Source organism: Procambarus clarkii, chromosome 82 (assembly GCF_040958095.1).
Source record: "Procambarus clarkii isolate CNS0578487 chromosome 82, FALCON_Pclarkii_2.0, whole genome shotgun sequence".
In the NCBI taxonomy this organism is placed as follows: Eukaryota; Metazoa; Arthropoda; class Malacostraca; order Decapoda; family Cambaridae; genus Procambarus; species Procambarus clarkii.
In genome coordinates this window covers 15,309,254-15,331,761 of record NC_091231.1, presented here as the reverse complement: position 1 = coordinate 15,331,761, position 22,508 = coordinate 15,309,254, and the positions used below count along the sequence as shown (strand labels likewise).

Here is a 22,508-nt window from a genome sequence, read left to right as displayed (position 1 = left end):
GGTGGGGGTAAGAGCCAGACAGACTGGTGAGGTAAGAGCCAAACAGACAGACGGGTGGGATAAGAGCCAGACAGACGGGGTGAGGTAAGAGCCAGACAGACAGACGGGTGGGGTAAGAGCCAGACAGACGGGGTGAGGTAAGAGCCAGACAGACAGACGGGTGGGGTAAGAGCCAGACAGACAGGCGGGTGGGGTAAGAGCCAGACAGACAGGCGGGTGGGGTAAGAGCCAGACAGACAGACGGGTGGGGTAAGAGCCAGACAGACAGACGGGGTGGGGTAAGAGCCAGACACACAGACGGGGTGAGGTAAGAGCCAGACAGACAGACGGGGTGAGGTAAGAGCCAGACAGACAGACGGGTGGGGTAAGAGCCAGACAGACAGACGGGTGAGGTAAGAGCCAGACAGACAGACGGGTGAGGTAAGAGCCAGACAGACAGACGGGTGAGGTAAGAGCCAGACAAACAGACGGGTGGGGGTAAGAGCCAGACAGACAGACGGGTGGGGTAAGAGCCAGACAGACAGACGGGTGGGGTAAGAGCCAGACAGACAGACGGGTGGGGTAAGAGCCAGACAGACAGACGGGTGAGGTAAGAGCCAGACAGACAGACGGGTGGGGTAAGAGCCAGACAGACAGACGGGTGGGGTAAGAGCCAGACAGACAGACGGGTGAGGTAAGAGCCAGACAGACAGACGGGTGAGGTAAGAGCCAGACAGACAGACGGGTGGGGCAAGAGACAGACAGACGGGTGGGGTAAGAGCCAGACAGACAGACGGGTGGGGTAAGAGCCAGACAGACAGACGGGTGAGGTAAGAGCCAGACAAACAGACGGGTGGGGGTAAGAGCCAGACAGACGGGTGAGGTAAGAGCCAGACAGACAGACGGGTGGGGCAAGAGCCAGACAGACGGGTGAGGTAAGAGCCAGACAGACGGGTGAGGTAAGAGCCAGACAGACAGACGGGTGGGGTAAGAGCCAGATAGAAAAACGGGTGAGGTAAGAGCCAGACAGACGGGTGGGGTAAGAGCCAGACAGACGAACGGGTGGGGTAAGAGCCAGACAGACGGGTGGGGGTAAGAGCCAGACAGACGGGTGGAGTAAGAGCCAGACAGACGGGTGAGGTAAGAGCCAGACAGACGGGTGAGATAAGAGCCAGACAGACGGGTGCGATCAGAGCCAGACAGACGGGTGCGATCAGAGCCAGACAGACGGGTGGGGTAAGAGCCAGACAGACGGGTGAGGTAAGAGCCAGACAGACGGGTGAGGTAAGAGCCAGACAGACGGGTGAGGTAAGAGCCAGACAGACGGGTGGGGTAAGAGCTAGACAGACGGGTAGGGGTAAGAGCCAGACAGACGGGTGGGGGTAAGAGCCAGATAGACGGGTGGGGGTAAGAGCCAGACAGACGGGTGGGGGTAAGAGCCAGACAGACGGGTGGGGGTAAGAGCCAGAGAGACGGGCCCAATATACATAAAGCAGAGTTGGGAAGGGGGAAGTGTACACACACACACACACACACACACACACACACACACACACACACACACACACACACACACACACACACACACACACACACACACACACACACACACACACACACACACACACACACACACACACACACACACACACACACACACACACACACACACACACACACACACACACACACACACACACACACACACACACACACACACACACACACACACACACACACACACACACACACACACACACACACACACACACACACACACACACACACACACACACACACACACACACACACACACACACACACACACACACACACACACACACACACACACACACACACACACACACACACACACACACACACACACACACACACACACACACACACACACACACACACACACACACACACACACACACACACACACACACACACACACACACACACACACACACACACACACACACACACACACTCACTCACTCACTCACTCACTCACTCACTCTCTCTCTCTCTCTCTCTCTCTCTCACACTCTCACACTCTCACTCACTCACTCACTCACTCACTCACTCACTCACTCACTCACTCACTCACACTCACTCACTCACTCACTCACTCACTCACACTCACTCACTCACTCACTCACACTCACTCACTCACTCACACTCACTCACTCACTCACACTCACTCACTCACACTCACTCACTCACACTCACTCACTCACACTCACTCACTCACACTCACTCACTCACACTCACTCACTCACTCTCACACTCACTCACTCTCACACTCACTCACACTCACTCACTCACACTCACTCACACTTACACTTACTCACACTCACACTCACTCACACTCACTCACACTCACTCACACTCACTCACACTCACTCACACTCTCTCTCACACACTCACTAATTGCCTGAGGACGAGTCGTGTATTCAAGCTTCCGCCGTACGGTGTAGCGTCTTGTATTATCCTCCACGACCAGGCGCCGCTCCCAGCGTTGTCGTAGAGACCTTCTGACCATACACTGTGGACCTGCCGCTCTGACCCACCGCACTGTGGCGGCGTCTCAGGGCCTAGACGCCGCCCATGCCGCCCACATACATCGCCCTTACTTCCCAGTACAACCCGTACCACCCACTCCGCCGCCCACTCCGCTCAACGCCTCCTATACAACCTCACAGACGCCTCCTACAGCCAGGACTGGTCGTGGCTGCAGGACGCGTCCCTCCCTCCCTCCTCGGAACTACTGCTCAATACCCTGTACCCTAACTACCCTACCTGGGAACAGGTGGTTAATGTGGTTCACTGATTTAGTCCAGCCGTCCTCAGGGAGGGGGAAATGAAGGGGGGGGGGGGTGATATTATTTATCGGGGCAGACTACTGCAAGTGTGCTCAGTCGGAAAGGACTGCACAAGCAAGCACATTAAGTGCCAGATGTGTAGATTATACTTTAAAACTGTAATTAATGGCGAGAGCAGTTACCAGGATGCAAATCTTTGGCACTCTTTATCCACTATGTCGTGGAGCTCGTCTAACTGCTGATGACAGTTGTACGAGTTGCTCAATGGGATCTCACCAAAATTTAATATTGGTGTGTGGCTATGAAACGGGTTCGAATCCAGCGGCTCCAGGAGTCGCATAACACCGCTACAGTAATTAATTCGCAGAGTTAAATATGGGGGACCAAATTATTGGAAGTTGTTGATGAAAAGAAACTTCTCGCTTGGTAACAGTTAACATTTATTTCACAACTTGATACTAATATAAAGCTCAACTATTTAACGTTACGTTAAAGTCCGTTGTAGTACAGTGCAACACTGTACAGTCAGTATAGTTAAACTCCAGTTCAGATCACTCGCGGCTCCTCAACATGAACTAACTCTGCAAGCAGGTAATCTACGTTAATCAGGATGTGTCCACCCAGAGAGTCAGGCAATCAAACACTGCTTATCAAAGATAATTACTCTAACACCAGATAATTAATAATCAGTTAGTAATCGCACAAATTATTGTCACACTGACAGTTAAGTGACTCAAAATGAATTACGTTAACACTGAGCTGATCACTTAGACCGCTTGACAACCAAGAATTAGTCAACACATTTCTAATTACCTTACATTTCACTAATGACGTTCCTGAGCTACACTAATTGCGCTTACTGACTCTTTAATTATTAATCAATACAAAACCAGGTCACGCAGACTCATAAAACACAATACCACTACAACACTAAACTTTTAGAGCTTAAATAACACAACACTGTCACCTTAATAAATGACAAATCAATAATAACACAAAGACCTATAACAGCAGAACAAATAAACTGGTGTTCTTAAAAGATTTCCCCATTTTGCACCCACAAGATAACGTAAGCTTTTAAGGGTTGACAGATGTTAATCTTCTTGTTTGAGGAGCTGTTCACTTGAGACAGTTAAGCAAGTCCCAGCTGTGTCTGGGTACAAGTGACAGGATGAACAACCCAGCGGGTTTTCTTCCTATTGGGGAGTGTTGTACATGCTGCAATGGCGGTGTGTCCACTCACAAGATGAGTGGCGCTGCCCAATAAACTCGCCCCTCGGGGCAAAATTTAAAATTTTAAAAATTTAATCGCCCACAGCCAGACAGGCGTGTGGGGTAGCACCCAGCCAGCCAGACAGAACATCTACATATACATACTGGTTTTCTCCTGGAACGAGGAAGAAAAAACATACACGGAAATGCTATACACACTGAAGGTACGGAATGAACCGCACAACTACCATACACACAACTCTATAAATCCCAGTTCTACTGCTAAATGTGTGGAATGTGTAACATACACAATGCGGGCCAATCTAAAGTGGTCACACAGACTTCTGTAATTGTCTCCCTAATGTGCTATCGTGGTGCTGCGTAACTCTCCCGTTGCGGGTTAATGAGAACAACAGACCGTGATAATGATACTTCTGATAATATGCAGACTAGCACCACACCACGCTGACTAGCCTGGTGTGGTGGGGGAAGCCTCACCACGCTGACTTGCCTGGTGTGGTGGGGGGGGGGGGGGAAACCTCACCACGCTGACTAGCCTGGTGTGGTGGGGGAAGCCACACCACGCTGACTAGCCTGGTGTGGTGGGGGAAGCCTCACCACGCTGACTTGCCTGGTGTGGTGGGGGAAGCCTCACCACGCTTACTAGCCTGGTGTGGTGGGGGAAGCCACACCACGCTGACTAGCCTGGTGTGGTGGGGGCAGCCACACCACGCTGACTTGCCTGGTGTGGTGGGGGAAGCCACACCACGCTGACTTGCCTGGTGTGGTGGGGGAAGCCACACCACGCTGACTAGCCTGGTGTGGTGGGGGAAGCCACACCACGCTGACTAGCCTGGTGTGGTGGGGGAAGCCACACCACGCTGACTTGCCTGGTGTGGTGGGGGAAGCCACACCACGCTGACTAGCCTGGTGTGGTGTGGTGGGGGAAGCCACACCACGCTGACTAGCCTGGTGTGGTGGAGGGGGGGGGGAAGCCTCATTACGCACCACATATTCAGTGTGAGGAATATGCACTTCTGTTAATGATACAGTAATTAATTAAAGGTGATTTGATAAACCTGTAAGGGCTCACTTTGATAAACCGGGTTACATTCTATAATCTCTGTTAATATCTCTGCCTTCGATTGAAGATCAAACACCGCGCCAACCGCACGAGGTAGAGGTTATCTTGATCTTGAGGTTATCTTGATCTTGAGGTTATCTTGAGATGATTTCGGGGCTTTAGTGTCCCCCTGGTCCTCGACCAGGCCTCCACCCCCAGGAAGCAGCCCGTGACAGCTGACTAACACCCAGGTACCTATTTTACTGCTAGGTAACAGGGGGATAAGGTGAAAGACACTCTGCCCATTGTTTCTCGCCGGCGCCCGGGATCGAACCCGGGATCACAGGATCACATGTCCAGCGTGCTGTCCGCTCGGCCGACCGGCTCGTCCTTTCTACAGGAACACGTAAGTGTTGGCGGAGGTGTGTGTGGCGACGGACACTAGGGTGTCGCGCGTGGAATAGCTTCTGGGTCACAGAGTTCATAATCGCTCGCTCCAAAAAGGAGGTGGAAGAAGGCGAGCCTGAGACACACAAGCAGGTGTAGGCGAGGTAGTGCCCACGTGGTGATACACACAGGGTAGTCAAGCATAGTGGATGGAAAATATTATATGTCCTCAACACTTCGTAATTCTACGTTATTCACTCGAATTTGGATTAGGTCACTGGGAATCGTGTCTTAGATTCCTACTAAACAGTTTACTGAGTGATGTGGTGACGGATCACTGGTACTAAAGCCGATGATCACAGATAACTTTAGGCAGTCCAGTTGCATACTCCCGTGATCGAAGTGGAGTTACTCTTTTGGAATGACTTATCTTGTACATATATATATATATATATATATATATATATATATATATATATATATATATATATATATATATATATATATATATATATATATATATATATATATATATATATATATATATATATATATATATGTCGTACCTAGTAGCCAGAACGCACTTGTCAGCCTACTATGCAAGGCCCGATTTGCCTAATAAGCCAAGTTTTCATGAATTAATGTTTTTTCGACTACCTAGCCTACCTAACCTAACCTAACCTAACTTTTTCGGCTACCTAACCTAACCTAAACTATAAAGATAGGTTAGGTTAGGTAGGGTTGGTTAGGTTCGGTCATATATCTACGTTAATTTTAACTCCAATAAAAAAAAAATTGACCTCATACATAATGAAATGGGTAGCTTTATCATTTCATAAGAAAAAAATTTGAGAAAATATATTTATTCAGGAAAACTTGGCTTATTAGGCAAATCGGGCCTTGCATAGTAGGCTGAGAAGTGCGTTCTGGCTACTAGGTACGACATATATATATATAATCTATTTCTAGTGTGTAGGTTGGTCAACAACAGGAAGTTGGTTAAATCATGGTATTTTTGTCAGTGAAATAAAGTCAGTTAGTAAAAACCAGCTTAAATAATAATTTGTACATGCACACATTTTTATCCACGAAAAAATACACACATACACGATTGCCCAAGTTAAACACACATGCTCAACAGAATTTTACAAATGTATACATTCACATATATAAATGCACTTTCACAAAAAATGCACAATTTCATAAACATGAACATAACATTGCAAAATACACACAAACACACACTGTCACAAAAACAAATACATTTTCACACTTGCAAACACACAATTTTTCACCAAGCAACACCTACCCATCATGCATAAATACTTTCACACACAACTGGAAAAAATACACAAGCTGCAAAAATACAATCTCTCACACGTTGCACAGTCAGAAGTTGCTCCAATACACACACATTTTTTTTTAGATATTTTTACAATAACAATTATGGCATTGTGTTACTACGTTTACCAAAATAGCTCGCAAAACGTCATTCGGAATTTCACAGGACTGAATTGTACATTTGGCAGTACTGTGCTCATTGGTCTCAATCTTCATAAACATAGACAAACACACATTTCTATAGATTGCAATATTTCAACACTATTTTCTCTGAACCACAGAATTTCTTAATCTAACCCAATTCATATTCATTGATTTAAGATATTAAATACCTTATTAATGTGCCCCTTGTTACTCCCATTCATCCACTCCAATCATGTCATTAGTATTTATTATGGTCACCATTCAAGCAGTCTTACTGGTTAATACCCTGTATGCAGTAACATGTCATCATGTACACTTTCACCCATGTTAAGTTAAACTATTTGTGTAGCCAACTAACTTGTTTGCTACATGTTTTAAGTCTAAATGCAAGTTTAGGATTAAATTTAGCATACAAACATGTATTCACAAATGCAAAACAACTACATACTCACACACAAAATCTGACTTCTCTCACGTTCAAATACACCCGTATTTATCCTATCCTAAGCCAAATGGAACTAAATTTAAGTTAAATGCAACTGAAGCCAAATGTATCTAAATTTAACATAAGAAATCCCAAATATATATGTGGGATTAACTGGAGGAAACAGTTTCTGATGTCTCGTGTGTAAAAATAAATGACATTGCAATATCTGACTGTAATGTATTCCAACAACTTAGATAGACATGATAAACATTGCAGGAGAGAGAGGTTATTCTAACTGATCACGTCACCCCACATTCATGGCACGGGCACCTGTTTACTTCTGGAGAGGGAGAGAAGTGGGATGGGGGTCGGTGAGGACTGTGGGACGAGGGTGGGTGAGGGGATAGTTTGGGACCCAGACAGCCTCTCCAGTATTTGCTCAGTCAACATGGAGGGCTGCGGCGCTGATAAGATCTGAGGTCACTTGAGGTCTTGTGATATCCAGTTCGAGTTTATCTTTTGAGGCGCCCCTTCGCCCGACCCTACGTCTCGAGATGAAGGTTCTTACATACAAGATGTTGTCTCGAGTTCAGTACCTGGAAGAGATCACAGGAAGCTAAGATTGGTACTTTTTGCTGCTGGTCAACAAAGGCAAGTCAAGTCAAGCGTATTCAAGCTGAATAACGAGTCTGTTTAGTATTCGGCGACTTTATCGTAAAATGTTTGTGAAAACATTTACCTTAGGGATATGTCGAAGGATATTCATGAGGAACTGAAATACATAAATGTTCTTTCGGAGAAATGTCAACAGTAACTATTGCTTTTAAATTTGCATGAGGTCATACTTTCTCAATCGCAGATAAATTTAACATCAGATTGGTCCTAAATAAAATATAATAATTACAAATCCACATTGGATCTAAAATTTAACTTTTCACTTATTTACGATGCAAAGTTAATCTTTGGCTTTATGACTAAATGGTGGCACTAATTGTCATGTAGAGTACTTCATTGCTGGTGACCTTGATCGTGAGTGTGTATATATACACTCTCACTACACTCATCGTGTATGTGTGTACTCACCTATTTATGCTTGCGGGGGTTAAGCTTTGGCTCTTTGGTCCCGCCTCTCAACCGTCAATCAACTGGTGTACAGATTCCTGAGCCTACTGGGCTCTATCATATCTATATTCAAAACTGTGTATGGAGTCAGCCTCCATACACAGGAGGCTGACTACCTAACTACCCTGTTAGTTAGTTGTAGTCAGTTAGGTAGTTGTTAGTAGCAGTTAGGTAGTTAACTACCCTGACACTGAAAAAATTATTTCGAACGTCTCTGTGGCTCATCTGGGTACGAAGTTTCCACCTGTGTCCCCTTGTTCGTGTTCCACCCGTGCTAAAGAGTGTCTTTTCCCCCCCTGTCAACTCCCCTGAGAATTTTGTAGGTACTTATCATGTCCCTCTTACTCTTCTGTTTTCTAGGGTTGTGAGGTTCAGCTCCCTTAGCCTTTCCTCGTAGCTCATTCCTCTCAGTTCTGGGACCACTCTGGTGGCATACCTCTGAATCTTCTCTAACTTCGTCTTGTGTTTAACTAGGTATGGACTCCAGGCTGGAGCTGCATACTCCAGGATTGGTCTTACTTAAGAGGTATATAAGGTCATGAATGATTCCTTACTCAAGTTCCTAAAGGTAGTTCTTACGTTGGCCAACCTAGCATATGCCGCTGATGATATCCTTTTGACGTGGGCTGTGGGAAAAACCTGCTGGGATTGATATAAGAGGAGACTACCAGGGACTTGTACTGAACTAAATTAAAAATTTACTGTCTGCAAATTAATTCAACTAAAATTTCTAGCTAGGGTTGTAAATCCTAGATCCTCTTTTCCTAATGACAAACTGTGGGCTGTAAGGGACAGGTGGGGTGAATGACTTAGTTAATAGAAGTTCCAATCCACCTGTAGACAGGGATCTCACATCAGCTTGTATTTTATACAAGGATAAGATTTAATAAATTCAGTTATCTGACTGAACACTGGCTCTGTTTAAATCAGAGATTTAAACATACATAGTCTAACCTAGCACCACAACTTACAGCCAATAGATTCTTATACTATAAACAACAAATTAAATTGTAAAAGTATAATAAATGACCTTAAATGTAGTCTAAATACTGTTAAGTACTAGAAATTATATTCAATTAAATGAACTTATATGATAACTTAAAAATTAACTAAGCAACCAATTGATAACTTAATTTATATATTCAAGTATATATGCAGACATATTCAATTTATACAGTTAGCTTGACTGAATCTTTTCCAAAACTATGGACACTTGTGAGGTTTTTACTTATTGAGGCTGAATTATTTTCTGACACAATGGACACTCATGAGGTTCAGTGCTTGGATAAGATTCACAGCTACACTACAATTTTAATAAACGTACCGATGAATGAGGCTTTGCCTCGCTTTTTAACCAACAGGCAGATTTATAGGATATTAAAGCTACACAAGCATACAATTGGCCAATCATATACCAAATAACCTTCAATATACTTCTCTGCCAGTCGGGGTGCCTGTCTGACAAGTTTGCCAGACTGATTAACTCTCTCTTGTTGAGTTTAGGCACGATATTTTGCTACAGCGTTGCTGTATGATGATCTGGTAGCGTTGCTACGTGATTATCCTGCAGTTGCAGAAGAATGATTCGAGATAAAAGTTTATGAATGAAGGTGGAGGAAACCGTGTCACTGATCTCCACTATACACTCTATTTTATGTAAATGTTCTAGGATTTTCCTTGTAGATATTGTCCAGGTACTCCCCCAGTTCTAGAGAGTATTCACTGGCGATAAAAATGTTAAATAAGGTGTCCTTGAGCTGGTAATGTTCGCTAAGGATCAGTCACTTGTTCACTCATTTGTAAACAAACGCGGAGTGCCTCTGGGCTTTGTTGGTGGGCGCTTCACTCCCCCCATCGCCCTGCCATGCTCTCTGTGCACGGTAGCCTTCCATGAATATTGATTGATTATTTTTACAGTCTAGACTTATTATTGAAATAAGATGTGATTATAATATAATTAGATATAAGATTTAAAGATTATAAGTAGTATTTGAAAGTACCACTGAATCTTATTAAGGATTCGATTTTTAATCCTACCGGATGTTGAATCAATGTTCCAATAGTTTTTTAATTAACAAATCCTTCTAGAAGCTTCTGGATCCTTGAAAGATCATGTACAAAGTCACGTAGGCATCAAAAGGGCCCCTGTTGCGTACGTGTTCATGGTGCCATTGTCATCCAGGATCAAGCTATAAAATGAATCTTTAATGATTCTAATATGATTTTGATACGATTTAGATATGATTTTGATATGATTTAGATATGATATAGAAATTATACATTTCTTAGATGATTATTAGATATGGTGGGTAAAAATTTCCCACATGGGCCTCTGGGGTCAGGTTCGGTGTGATATCATCCCCCAGATCTTTCTCTGTATTTGACTCTTGCAAGATTTCACCTCCCAGATGGTACCTTGTGTTCAGCCTTCTGCTCCCTTTGCCTAATTTCATTACTTTACACTTTCCTGAGTTGAGCCTTGGTTGCCATTTTCTAGACCATTCCTCCAGTTGGTCCAGATCGTCCTGTAGCCTCATTCTATCTTCGTCTGTCTTGATTCTTGTCATAATTTTTGCATTATCAGCAAACATTGAGAGGAATGAGTCTATACCCTCTGGAAGGGTTTGTGTGTACTCACGCTCAATACACTGAACGTGTGTATGTACTCGCTCTCACAACCTGAACGTGTGTGTGTGTGTGTACTCTCTCTCACTACACAGTTCTCACGTCTCACGTCCTTGTGCCGCGATGCACGGTCACGCACGCCCTCTTCTTCCCTTGGTAGTAAAACTATATTTTCTGAATGTCAGCTTTATCTCAACTCTAAAGGTATTCTGTAACTTTATGCTACTTATTAGGGAAAAGAAGGTGGAGTTGACGCCAGCAGGGTGAGGGGAAGGTCGTGGGGTGGTTCTCGCGGACCGGTCCTCGACCAGGGCATCTTTTTTGTTACACACACCCCAGGAAGCAGCCCGTAGCAGCTGTCTAACTCCCAGGTACCTATTTACTGCTAGGTAACAGAGGCATGAGGGTGAAAGAAACTCGGCTTATTTGTTTCCGCCTCCACAGGGGATTGAACCCGGAACCTCAGGACTACGAATCCGAAGCGCTCTCCACTTAGCTGCCAGGCGCTTCATAGCTTCGTATTGTCAACCTTCTCCTGAACTGTGTAGTCTGCGTGCGTGTGTGAACTATTTGCTCCTGCAGGACCGAGCTGTTAACCCATGGTCCCCGCCTCTCTATCAGTCGGTTGTCTAAGGTGTTGAAACCCAACCTAATTTTATGCATTATATTACCTACATACATAACTCACTCTCATCCACACGCACACGTCTCCAAGGTGCAGACTGTAGCAGCTAACCCCTAAGTGACTCTTTACTGCTAGGCGAAAAGAGGTATGAGGTGAAAGAAAGTCTGATCATTTGTTCCTGCCTCCACCGAGAATCTACTGGAACTCCTGAGCGCTGTCCGCTCATCCACGCGGACCTGTGTACCTGTTTCTGGCGTGTGTTTGTGTGTGTTTCTGAGTACGTGTTTGCCTTTGTCTGTATTTGAGAGTGCGTATGTTTGAGTTTTATATTTACATGAATGAGTTTCGGTAGATATAAACAGGAGCTGCCTTGCTTGGGCCAAAAGGTCTTTTGCAGCATCCATCATTCTTTTCTCATTCCTGTTAGTGTGTGTTTCCGAGTGCATGTGTGAGTGTGTGTCCGTGTTTCCGAGTGCATGTGTGTGTGTCCGTGTTTCCGAGTGTGTGTCCGTGTTTCCGAGTGCATGTGTGAGTGTGTGTCCGTGTTTCTGAGTGCATGTGTGAGTGTGTGTGTGCGCCCGCCCGCCCCAGAACGCGACGCTTGCGTGTCAGGCTTCTCCCAAAGCAACACAAGAGTACCAAGCAGAATCTGCATGCAAGGATTTCGTGTCCAAATAACCCAATTCCCGAGGCTCGCAATGATGCCTCTCCAAATCCACAAGCCAGGAATGTTGGACAGTATAAACATTTCCCGACATCTGGCGGTCAGAGAGGTCGACGTCTCTCTAAAATTATTTCATATTTTAGTGAGAACAGAAAATCAACGTAAGGATTTTAGTCAGACAACGCATAATTATGTCTATTTTTATTATTTAAAAAAGAGCTTGTTTGAAACTGTGAAGATTGGTAAAATAACAGAGGTTTCTCCACTTATTGAGCTTTGGGTGAAGATCAAAAAGTCGGTTGCAAGATGTTTCAATAAAAAGTTCAAGCATTAATATGGCAATGATTTGCTAACAAAAGAAGTTAACCAATTAAATATGGGAAGTTATATAAACTATCCCGCCCAGTACATGTTGATCACCAGAGTCTGTTTCTCTGGTTGCACTACTGAGTTAAAATCATTATGTTCTCACGCCATCTTCTCTCACACGCCTCGCTATTTAACTCCGGGCTCTCTATAAAGCAATGTCCGTGGCGCAGTGGTAAAACACTTGCAGCGCGCTTCGCGAGCGATTTGGCTTGGGTTCGTATCCTGGCTGGGGAGGCTTAACAAGGCATCAGTCCTTAACTGTACGACTCTCTTCACCCAGCAGTGAATGGATATCTGGTTGTTAAACGATTTTGCGGGTCGTATTCCAGGGAAAATTAGTTTTGAAGATCTGCCAGAAACAGAGAAATGAAGGTTTCTTGCTACTTCTGGAAACGAGTAAATTCATTGTGTCGGGGACAGGCAGTCAATACATACATATAGCATATGTTAGGGAGACGACTGCTAGCAGCCGTGGAGTGAGGACGTTTACAGACCCTCCGTGGCTGTTGGGGTTGTTTGCTGTTTTGGTCGCCAGGTGGTGTGGGCGTCTCTGCCCTCCCAGTTTTGTTGCCTGCCTGGCTGCGTTGACGTGGCGGTTCTGACATGGGGGGGGGGGGGCATCTTCCTCCTGTTCAGCGTGTGAACTCCGTGGGCCTGGAGTTTACTTGTAAGGCTGGTTATACGACCATCGAGATGGTGATGTGTGACATGCTTCGTATCCCGGTGGACGTTATCTACGGTGTGGAGCTTGTACGGCCCACCGGGTTGTTATTAAGTTCGTGGGGGAGGAGGAGTACCGGGACTTCCTCCGTAGGTACAGGGGATGTACGTTGCCGTTGCCAGATGATGCCGGCTCTGTGGCGATTTCAGACCGCAGTGGTGCCCTGACTTATGTCAGTATCCATGGTGCGCCCCTGGATTTCCCTGATGACCTCCTCCGGCGTTACTTCCGGGGGTTTGGTACTGTTGTCAGCGTGCGGGTGAACACGCTCTCCTCGGGGCAGTATGCTGGGAGGCGAACAAACATTCGCACGTTGGGGATGCGCCTGCGGTCGGATATTCCTTCTTCTGTCCGGCTTATGGAATACTACGTCCAGGTGTATTATGCCTAGCAGCCTCGTACCTGTTTCCGGTGTGGCCTGTTGGGGCATCAGGCTGCCGGGTGCTCTGAGGCCCCAGCTGCTCCTGTCAACTTGTTCCGAGACGAGGATTTCCCGCCGCTCCCTCTGGAGGCAGTCTCCGGTGATGATGATGAGGAGGTGCGCGTCCCGTTTGCTGGTGCAGCTCCCCCCAGCGGCGCCTGATGTTCCTCCAGTTGTTGCCGTCCCTCCTCCGGTTCTTGAGGTACCGTCGGTTGGTCTGCCTGATCCTGTCGCTGTCCCAGCTGCTCCCGTGGGCCTTCCTGGAGCTCCCTGTGTGACGTCGCTGTCTTCTCCCTCGTCTTCTGATGCTTCGCCTGGCCCTGTGTCCGTGACTTGGGTCCCGGATGTGCTGGGGTGGCTGCGGAGCCTCCTGCTGTGTCTTGCCCGGTTCCCCCTGTGGTAGAGGCTGCTGCCGTTCTATGTCGGGCGTCGGTTCATGCGGCTCGTGGTACCCGTGTTTCTGGGTCCGCTTCCGGCTCTGACGATATCCGGCCAGTGCCCAAACGTTCCCGGCGTTCGTCTTCTGCCTGGGCCGACGTTGGTGACTTCAATGACTGCGGGTCTTCGGGTATTGACGGTGTGGATACGGATACGTCGATGTCTCCGCGGTTCATGGTGGCGGAGGTCCATGTGCCTGCTGGTGCTGGTGCCTGTGTCTCGGACGTGCCTTCGGTTCTTTCTCCGCCGGGGGACTCTCCACAGTGGGGGGTGGTGGCTTCCGCTGCCAGGGATGGTGTGGACTCTGGTGCTGGGCGGGGCCTGGTGGTGACGTTACGGAAGGATGCGCGCCGTCCGGGTTCCCTGCTGTCGTCTGGTGGTGTGCTCGGGGCCGCTGGTGCGCTTTGGGGCCCTGGGGGACGTGTTGCCGGCGTCTGTGATGCCGCCGGGTCATTGGTCGAAGATTGCCGAGTTACTGCTGTCTGACGGACCAGAGTACTTTCATGGTGGGCAAGTTCTCTTCCTGTGGGAGCAAGTAGCGACTTCTCGCCTCATGAGTACTACCATCTGGGTCCCCAGTTTGCAGGTGTTTGTTGACCCGGTTCCGGATGTTATGGCGTCCCCGGTGGATGGACGGAACCCTTTGCAATGGGTGTTCTGGGAGGCGTTCAATGGTACGGTTCCCGCGGGCCAAGTTCCCGGGCAAGTATGTGTTCTGATTTTCTGTGTATTTGCTCTATGACATGCTGTGTGCCCCTCTGGCTGTTTGTTTGCCCTGTTATATTATGTGCTTTTGCCTCTCCCTTTGTGCATGTCTTTGCTGTGTGGCATATTAGTTTCTAATGCTTGGCGTCACTCGTTTCGCGTTTTGGCTTGGCGTTTCGCCTTTCCTGGCTTCGCGATTCACCCTTCACAGGTACGCCTGGGCGCATCCGATCCCACGATCGTCGTCGCCCCTAACTCAACAACACCACCACCCTCGTACAACAAGTACAAAAAAAATCGCCAACAGAACCTAAACACCTAACTTAACCAATGCCTAAATATGCACATTTAACATACGATATTAATTTATATTTAAGAAAATTTCTATTTCGAATGAACAGCATTTAAAAACTGATGCATGGGTCTTTGGAGTCGACCGCTGGATTGAATAGACTTGGTCTGTGATCCCGGTGTTCGTTGTACGTGCAAATATGTTTGTCTCGACTAGATAACTATCACGAGGACCCCTTGACCACTGTACCTGCAGCACGTGGAGGTATTTGTGGACAGGGAGCTGGGAAATGAGGACAGAAGTTGAGGCCACTGTCCTAGCTCACGTCTCGGCTGCATGTCTTCGTATCCTTTCCAAATGCCAATTTCTTACCGGCTATATATTATTCGGTTCACTAGAGCCTCTAGCACGAGAGCTAGAACGGTTCTCTAGTGCTAGAGACCTAGCAGAGTTCCTAGTGTTGTTGTTAAAGATTCGCTACCTGGAACAAAGTTCAAAGTAGCACGGGCTATGGTGAGCCCGTAGTGCCTTAAGAAGGGGGGTTCCTAGTGCCCACCTCCTGGCTTCTCAATAAGGACGACAGCTGTACGGTGGGTAGAGTGGTTGAGAGCAACAAGGGCAGCAGTTGAGGCAAGAGATGATTGCATGGAACTGAGCCCGCACCTGACCTAATGACATAATGGAATTTTAATTTTCTTTTTGTAGCTTAATTCGCCATAAATGAGCTTTGCTTCAATGCTTTAAATGGTTTTACCTGTTCGCTGCCTCGACACAGACTGTTTAAGTGATTGCGACATCGACCCTCAGACTATAAATGACATGTCCCAATTTTTAAATCGTAGAGGCACTTTTTTAAAGTGAAGAAAGTAGTTTCTAACCTGAGTGAACTATCTAGTCACTATGTTTAGAGTTTGCTCATTGATGGAACATCAATAAAATAACAGAATTGCACTTATTTATTTATTTATTTATTTACAAGAAGGTAGGATGGGTTTGTGAGATTACATAATATTAGTAATTTTACATTCTTGCAAAGTCACTAACTAACACGTACAGCGTTTCGTCCAGCATTCATCTAATTGACAGTTAGTCTAAAGGCGAGATTCTAAACAGACGAGCCTAATCAGATCAGCCCACTATCTTGAGTGCCACCCTTACAATGGAACAGTGACATTCAGATACCCAGCTGGGGTCAGGCACGTGCCGTCTCTGGGGACACCATCCATGGCAGATATATAGATCAACCAATAATTACTCCAGTTATAATAAATAATATAGCTTACTAATATTTCACAGAAACCTTTCACACAGAAAGTTCGACGCGAGGGTCACACAGAAAGTTCGACCCGAGAGCCACACAGACGGTTCGACGCGAGGGTCACAAAAGGGCAACTAAAAAGATCAATGCAGAAATCTATTAGTCGCTTGTGAGAATGTCTGCAACAGGATTGCAGTCTTGCATCGTCCATCTTTCTCGTCCATCAACCACGTTTACGTACTGTGTTTTCAGTCTCGTTCATCAATGTTAACGTACTGTGTATTCAGTCTCGTTCATCAATGTTAACATACTGTGTATTCAGTCTCGTTCATCAATGTTAACATTCTGTGTATTCAAAATCGTTTTTTCCTCTGATATAACTTAATTTTACTATATATTAGAATTTTATGTACTATTTGCCGTAGGTTTGATTAGGTGTTTGGGCTCTGTTGGTAATTAATTGTATTTGCAGTACGTGAGTTAAGCTTTTGTGGGGTTCGAACACAGGAAGATAGCGAAACATTGCTCAATAACACAATGAGTTGCGAGTCGTGTGTAAACGTTTTTTTTTTCATGCATAAACAAAGGGTTTGGTGTCTGGATTAATGAGAATTAAGTCTTTGTTTATGAGGACGGCCTGGCCCCTGAGGCTGTTCTGAGAACGTTCGAAGCTGCCCTCAGAACGCTCGAAGCTGCCCTCAGAACGCTCGAAGCTGCCCTCAGAACGCTCGAAGCTGCCCTCAGAACGCTCGAAGCTGCCCTCAGAACGCTCGAAGCTGCCCTCAGGACGCTCGAAGCTGCCCTGAGAACGCTCGAAGCTGCCCTGAGAACGGTCGAAGCTGCCCTCGGGACGGTCGAAGCTGCCCTGAGAACGGTCGAAGCTGCCCTCAGGACGGTCGAAGCTGCCCTGAGAACGCTCGAAGCTGCCCTGAGAACGCTCGAAGCTGCTGAGAACGTTCGAGGCTGTCGACCCGCGTGCAAATGTCGTCGGTCGCTCCAGAAATTATTGTTCCATTATTCATCGCACCTCGGCGGCTACCCCGAACCTTAATAGTCGTTAGTGATAATGAGATTCACTTTATTAGAGACTTTTTTTCTGGCTTACACGGCTTTATCGCACGAGTTAACGAACTGGCTTTAATGGATTCACACTAATAAAAGATGCGAGAACTTATTTATTAACACAAATATTAGTCCATTATCTTTGGTTAATTACATGAAAGAAATAAGACGTTTAGTATGGATTTCTGGTAGAATGGTCAACAAATTTGTAAAATTGAGAGAGAGAGAGAGAGACCAACCCTCACGTGAGCTAGAGAACACCAGTTGTGGACGGAGAGGCGAGTGAAATATTTGTGTTCTTGATAAGTTAACCTTAAGGCAATGTGCGTGAGTATCCCCCACTGAGCCCCACTTACATTGCTCTGGCTCAGCACATACGGTCCAGATTTGTGTTTCTTTGGAACATACTTTGGTACAGGGAAGGTAGTATCTTGCTTCCCTTTGCCAGGTTTGTTATCATATAGTTGTAAATCCGTGAAGATTGCCAGTCTCCTGTATTTTGTTCATGTCACCATCATTACTTCTCTTGGTCCATTGAGCACCAGGGGCGAGCAACTACAGTATGCTGGTCATCTGCGTTGGTTTTGGGACTTTTGCTAGTCTTGAGTATGTGGTGCAAGTCAATATTATTATATTTGTATGTTTACCTCCGTAAATTGTTGCTATACACCGAGGGGCACCTTGGCGGGGTTGACCTTTGCAGACTAGCCTGGGCTGGCCTAGCCACTACCTCTCATCTTCCTCTAAGATCGAAAAAAAAGTCGGTAATCAATAATCGGCTTTTACGGCTCATCGGGAATATCATTAACTACTCAAACACCAGCAGGAATTTATACATGTTGAGTGTCATCTGCATGCGTACTCAACCTCCCCTGCATCATTCTTACTCTCACCTGAATCATTTTCATCATCCCATAAAACATTCTTACTCTCCCCTGAAACATTTTTACTTTCCCTGAAACATTTTCCCCTCTTTCCCGAAACATTTCCGCCCTCCCATGCATCGTGTCCGGCTGGAAATACGGAACGAGTATTGCCCAAATATCTACCTTGAGTCACTATCGATGGCAGCAAACTACATGTCCACAGCCGCTGTACATCTGTATTTCCTAAATCTGCAGCTTGCCCGTCAGATATAATACAAACCATAGTTAACTGACTTTATATCCAGCCATACTGCTGTTCTCCTCGGAATCCCGTGACTCCTCTTAGTAAACTGAGCTTTAAAAGAATATTGAAGCGACCCAGTAAGTCTCTTGTAATCTTAAGTCTTTACAGATAAAAGTGAATTGGCTTTTCAGAGAGAGTCCGTCCCAGAGGCCTGAGGATCTGATGGAGAGACCAGAGAATTTCCGCTACTGCGGTTACAAAGAAAGTTTGACGCTAGGGCCACGCAGAAAGTTTGACGCTAGGGCCACACAAAGTTTGACGTGAGGGCCACACAGAAAGTTTGACGCGAGGGCCACACAGAAAGTTTGACGCGAGGGCCACACAGAAAGTTTGACGCTAGGGCCACACAGAAAGTTTGACGCGAGGGCCACACAGAAAGTTTGACGCTAGGGCCACACAGAAAGTTTGACGCGAGGGCCACACAGAAAGTTCGACGCGAGGGCCACATAGAAAGTTGATGTGTCGGCCATAAAGGCATCACAGGGGCCATAGTGAAAGCCACCATAGGGAGCATAAGCTACAGTGGCCTCATCTTCGAGCAAGAACCTTTATCACCACAAATGACTTCCCTCGTTGGACGAACTCAAGAAAATTACAAGAAACAAAGAGGACTTGCGGTAAATTTATAAAGTTCCCGCTGAAAGTTATATACTTAAAAAACTTTTGAAGATGTGCCCCTGAAGGAAGAGAGAGAGAGAGGAGCAGGAGGAAGTCTCGCCACTAACACAAAGCAAAAATTGGACATGGAATGATCCGACGCGGTATTAAATGATCCAGAAAGTACACAAAGTAAATCCAGTAGACACGAAGGAAAATGAGGGTCGAGGCAATAGGGTACCAAGAGTCGCATAGTAACCTGTCAATAGTACTGTGTTGATTGTTTTTCTTCATGCATTTTTGTGTGCTTGGACTCTCCTAATGGTTACCTTGTACTGGTGCCTATAGGGTCGAGTTTCAGATCTAAAGCCTCACTAGTCAGCTGTCGAACGTTTAGTGGAGCTATGAGCCAGCTTAACAAGTTGAGACTGGATATATTGAAGTCTTTTTTTTTTCTTGCAACACGTGCAGTTTGCATCAAGATTCTTCATGTCGATGACTGCACGATACACAACAACTACTCTGGAACACAACAACTCTGGAACACAACTCTGGAACACAACTCTGGAACATAACTACTGCTCTGGAACACAACTCTGGAACAAAACTACTGCTCTGGAACACAACTCTGGAACATAACTACTACTCTGGAACACAACAACAACAATGGAACACAACAACAACAATGGAACACAACAACAACAATGGAACACAACAACAATGGAACACAACAACAACAATGGAACACAACAACAACAATGGAACACTATGACAACCAATGCAGTATTTTCCTGAGCCTATTTCCTATTCATTGCCTTTCACAATATCAATACAAATTATGTTATAAATATTTTGTTTCCAGACTAAAAAATATATACATTAGAGTTCAGGTAATGATTAATAATTCAGTTTATATAATACTTCCTCAGTATATTAGGAGCCGATGTTAGATAAGTATGAAAACAAATTATTTTTTCAGGTCTCGAATTTTTCAGCGAACATTTAGAAAACAAAAACAAATAAAGCTTGTTTATTTTCTATAATATTTTACGGAGCTAAACCTCGCGTGTTCTGAATTGCCGTATATAAATTTGGATATATAACAAAATATTTTCTCTCGCTTAAAAGTTCAAAATACACTAGTTTTGCTAAAAAGTGTTCAGTTGGTGCTGAGGCACACTTAAGTGATTTACTACAGTGGTTTGAAGCTAAACTTTCAAGGAGCCAGATACAAATAGAGAAAATGTAAAATTCGCGTAGATTAATTTTTTGGGAAAGAGCAAATCGACGCGGCGGTGGTTCCAAGATTTGTTTAATTAAGCTGTTAACGGCTCACTGCTTAACGTTAGAGGAACGGCCTTAATTGCTGGCCGACCCGCCGTTAAAACCCTGATTAGTGGCATTCGGAGTAACGCCATATTTATTGTCACTTTGTTCTTTTGCCTATACGTCTGTAGCACACAGGTGCCACAGACGTATAGACAAAAGACGTATAGGTGGTGGAGCCGGGTCTGTGGCACAAGTGTACAAGTCTGTGACACTACCATCTGTCCTCCCAATTAAACCGGGGGGTGTGATATTTTGACGTTACCGAACATGGCGTCGATAAACGGCACTTCTGTGAAGTTAAAGCTTCAGGTATTGACCCTTCAGATTATACTCCTGTCAAGATACGAGGAGAGGCTTGAGTTGTGAGGGCAAGATATCTTGAGATCTTACACCAGCTTATATATCATCTTAGCCGTATCTGAGCCATCTTGAGGACCATGCCTTCACAGGAGAGGTCGCGCCGTAGTCATTGCTCGCTCTGCCTCGCCACGTGTCATAATATAAAGAGGTAATGAGATGTATGAGTATGTAAGAGCCGCGTCGACTGACCAGAGAGCTGCCAGATGGTCAGGTGCACCAGGCGTGTTATGGATGCTCCGAGACTGATAACAGCAGGTGACAGGAGGGAGGAATAATTGTGTGACATTGCTCCATTTTTCTCTAGAGCAAATAACTGTACGTGTGTGTGTGGGGGGGGGGGGGGGGCGGGGGAACTTAAAAATAAATAGTAGTAACAGTTGATTGACAGTTGAGAGGCGGGCCGGAAGAGCAGAGCTCAACCCCTGCAAGCACAACTAGGTGAATACAACTTTTTGAATACAACTATAAATTTTGTTGAGTACACGTTTTTATTTCTGTTGGTTTAAACTAATGTATTCCCATTCATCAGTTTTCCTGCACAAGAGACAAGACATATATAGGCACAGGAATAGATTTACTACCATTTTGAATTTGGTTATGCAAAAAAATGCGCCAGGAGAACAGGAGCTGCCTGGCACTGGCCAACAGGAGCTGCCTGGCACTGGCCAACAGGAGCTGCCTGGCACTGGCCAACAGGAGCTGCCTGGCACTGGCCAACAGGAGCTGCCTGGCACTGGCCAACAGGAGCTGCCTGGCACTGGCCAACAGGAGCTGCCTGGCACTGGCCAACAGGAGCTGCCTGGCACTGGTCAACAGGAGCTGCCTGGCACTGGCCAACAGGAGCTGCCTGGCACTGGCCAACAGGAGCTGCCTGGCACTGGCCAACAGGAGCTGCCTGGCACTGGCCAACAGGAGCTGCCTGGCACTGGCCAACAGGAGCTGCCTGGCACTGGCCAACAGGAGCTGCCTGGCACTGGCCAACAGGAGCTGCCTGGCACTGGCCAACAGGAGCTGCCTGGCACTGGCCAACAGGAGCTGCCTGGCACTGGCCAACAGGAGCTGCCTGGCACTGGCCAACAGGAGCTGCCTGGCACTGGCCAACAGGAGCTGCCTGGCACTGGCCAACAGGAGCTGCCTGGCACTGGCCAACAGGAGCTGCCTGGCACTGGCCAACAGGAGCTGCCTGGCACTGGCCAACAGGAGCTGCCTGGCACTGGCCAACAGGAGCTGCCTGCCACTGGCCAACAGGAGCTGCCTGCCACTGGGCAACAGGAGCTGCCTGCCACTGGGCAACAGGAGCTGCCTGGCACTGGCCAACAGGAGCTGCCTGGCACTGGCCAACAGGAGCTGCCTGGCACTGGCCAAC

At 46.4% G+C, this 22,508-nt stretch overlaps 2 protein-coding genes across 2 annotated transcripts in view; one reads left to right on the top strand and one right to left on the bottom strand.

Annotated features, from left to right (window-relative positions):
* LOC123764459 (sialate:O-sulfotransferase 1) overlaps positions 1-22,508 on the top strand; it is a 538,431-nt gene that overhangs the window by 2,030 nt on the left and 513,893 nt on the right. The gene's annotated exons all lie outside the window — the stretch shown is intronic.
* The window catches only part of LOC138358161 (uncharacterized), a 38,281-nt gene continuing 32,968 nt past the window's right edge, over positions 17,196-22,508 (bottom strand). The window contains exons 4-5 of the mRNA XM_069315665.1: positions 22,337-22,508; positions 17,196-17,587 (exon numbers count right to left, since the gene is read on the bottom strand). The exon at positions 22,337-22,508 is cut by the window's right edge and continues 303 nt beyond it. Of these exons, the coding sequence (XP_069171766.1) occupies positions 17,196-17,587; positions 22,337-22,508 (564 nt within the window). The remainder of the gene's footprint in view (positions 17,588-22,336) is intronic.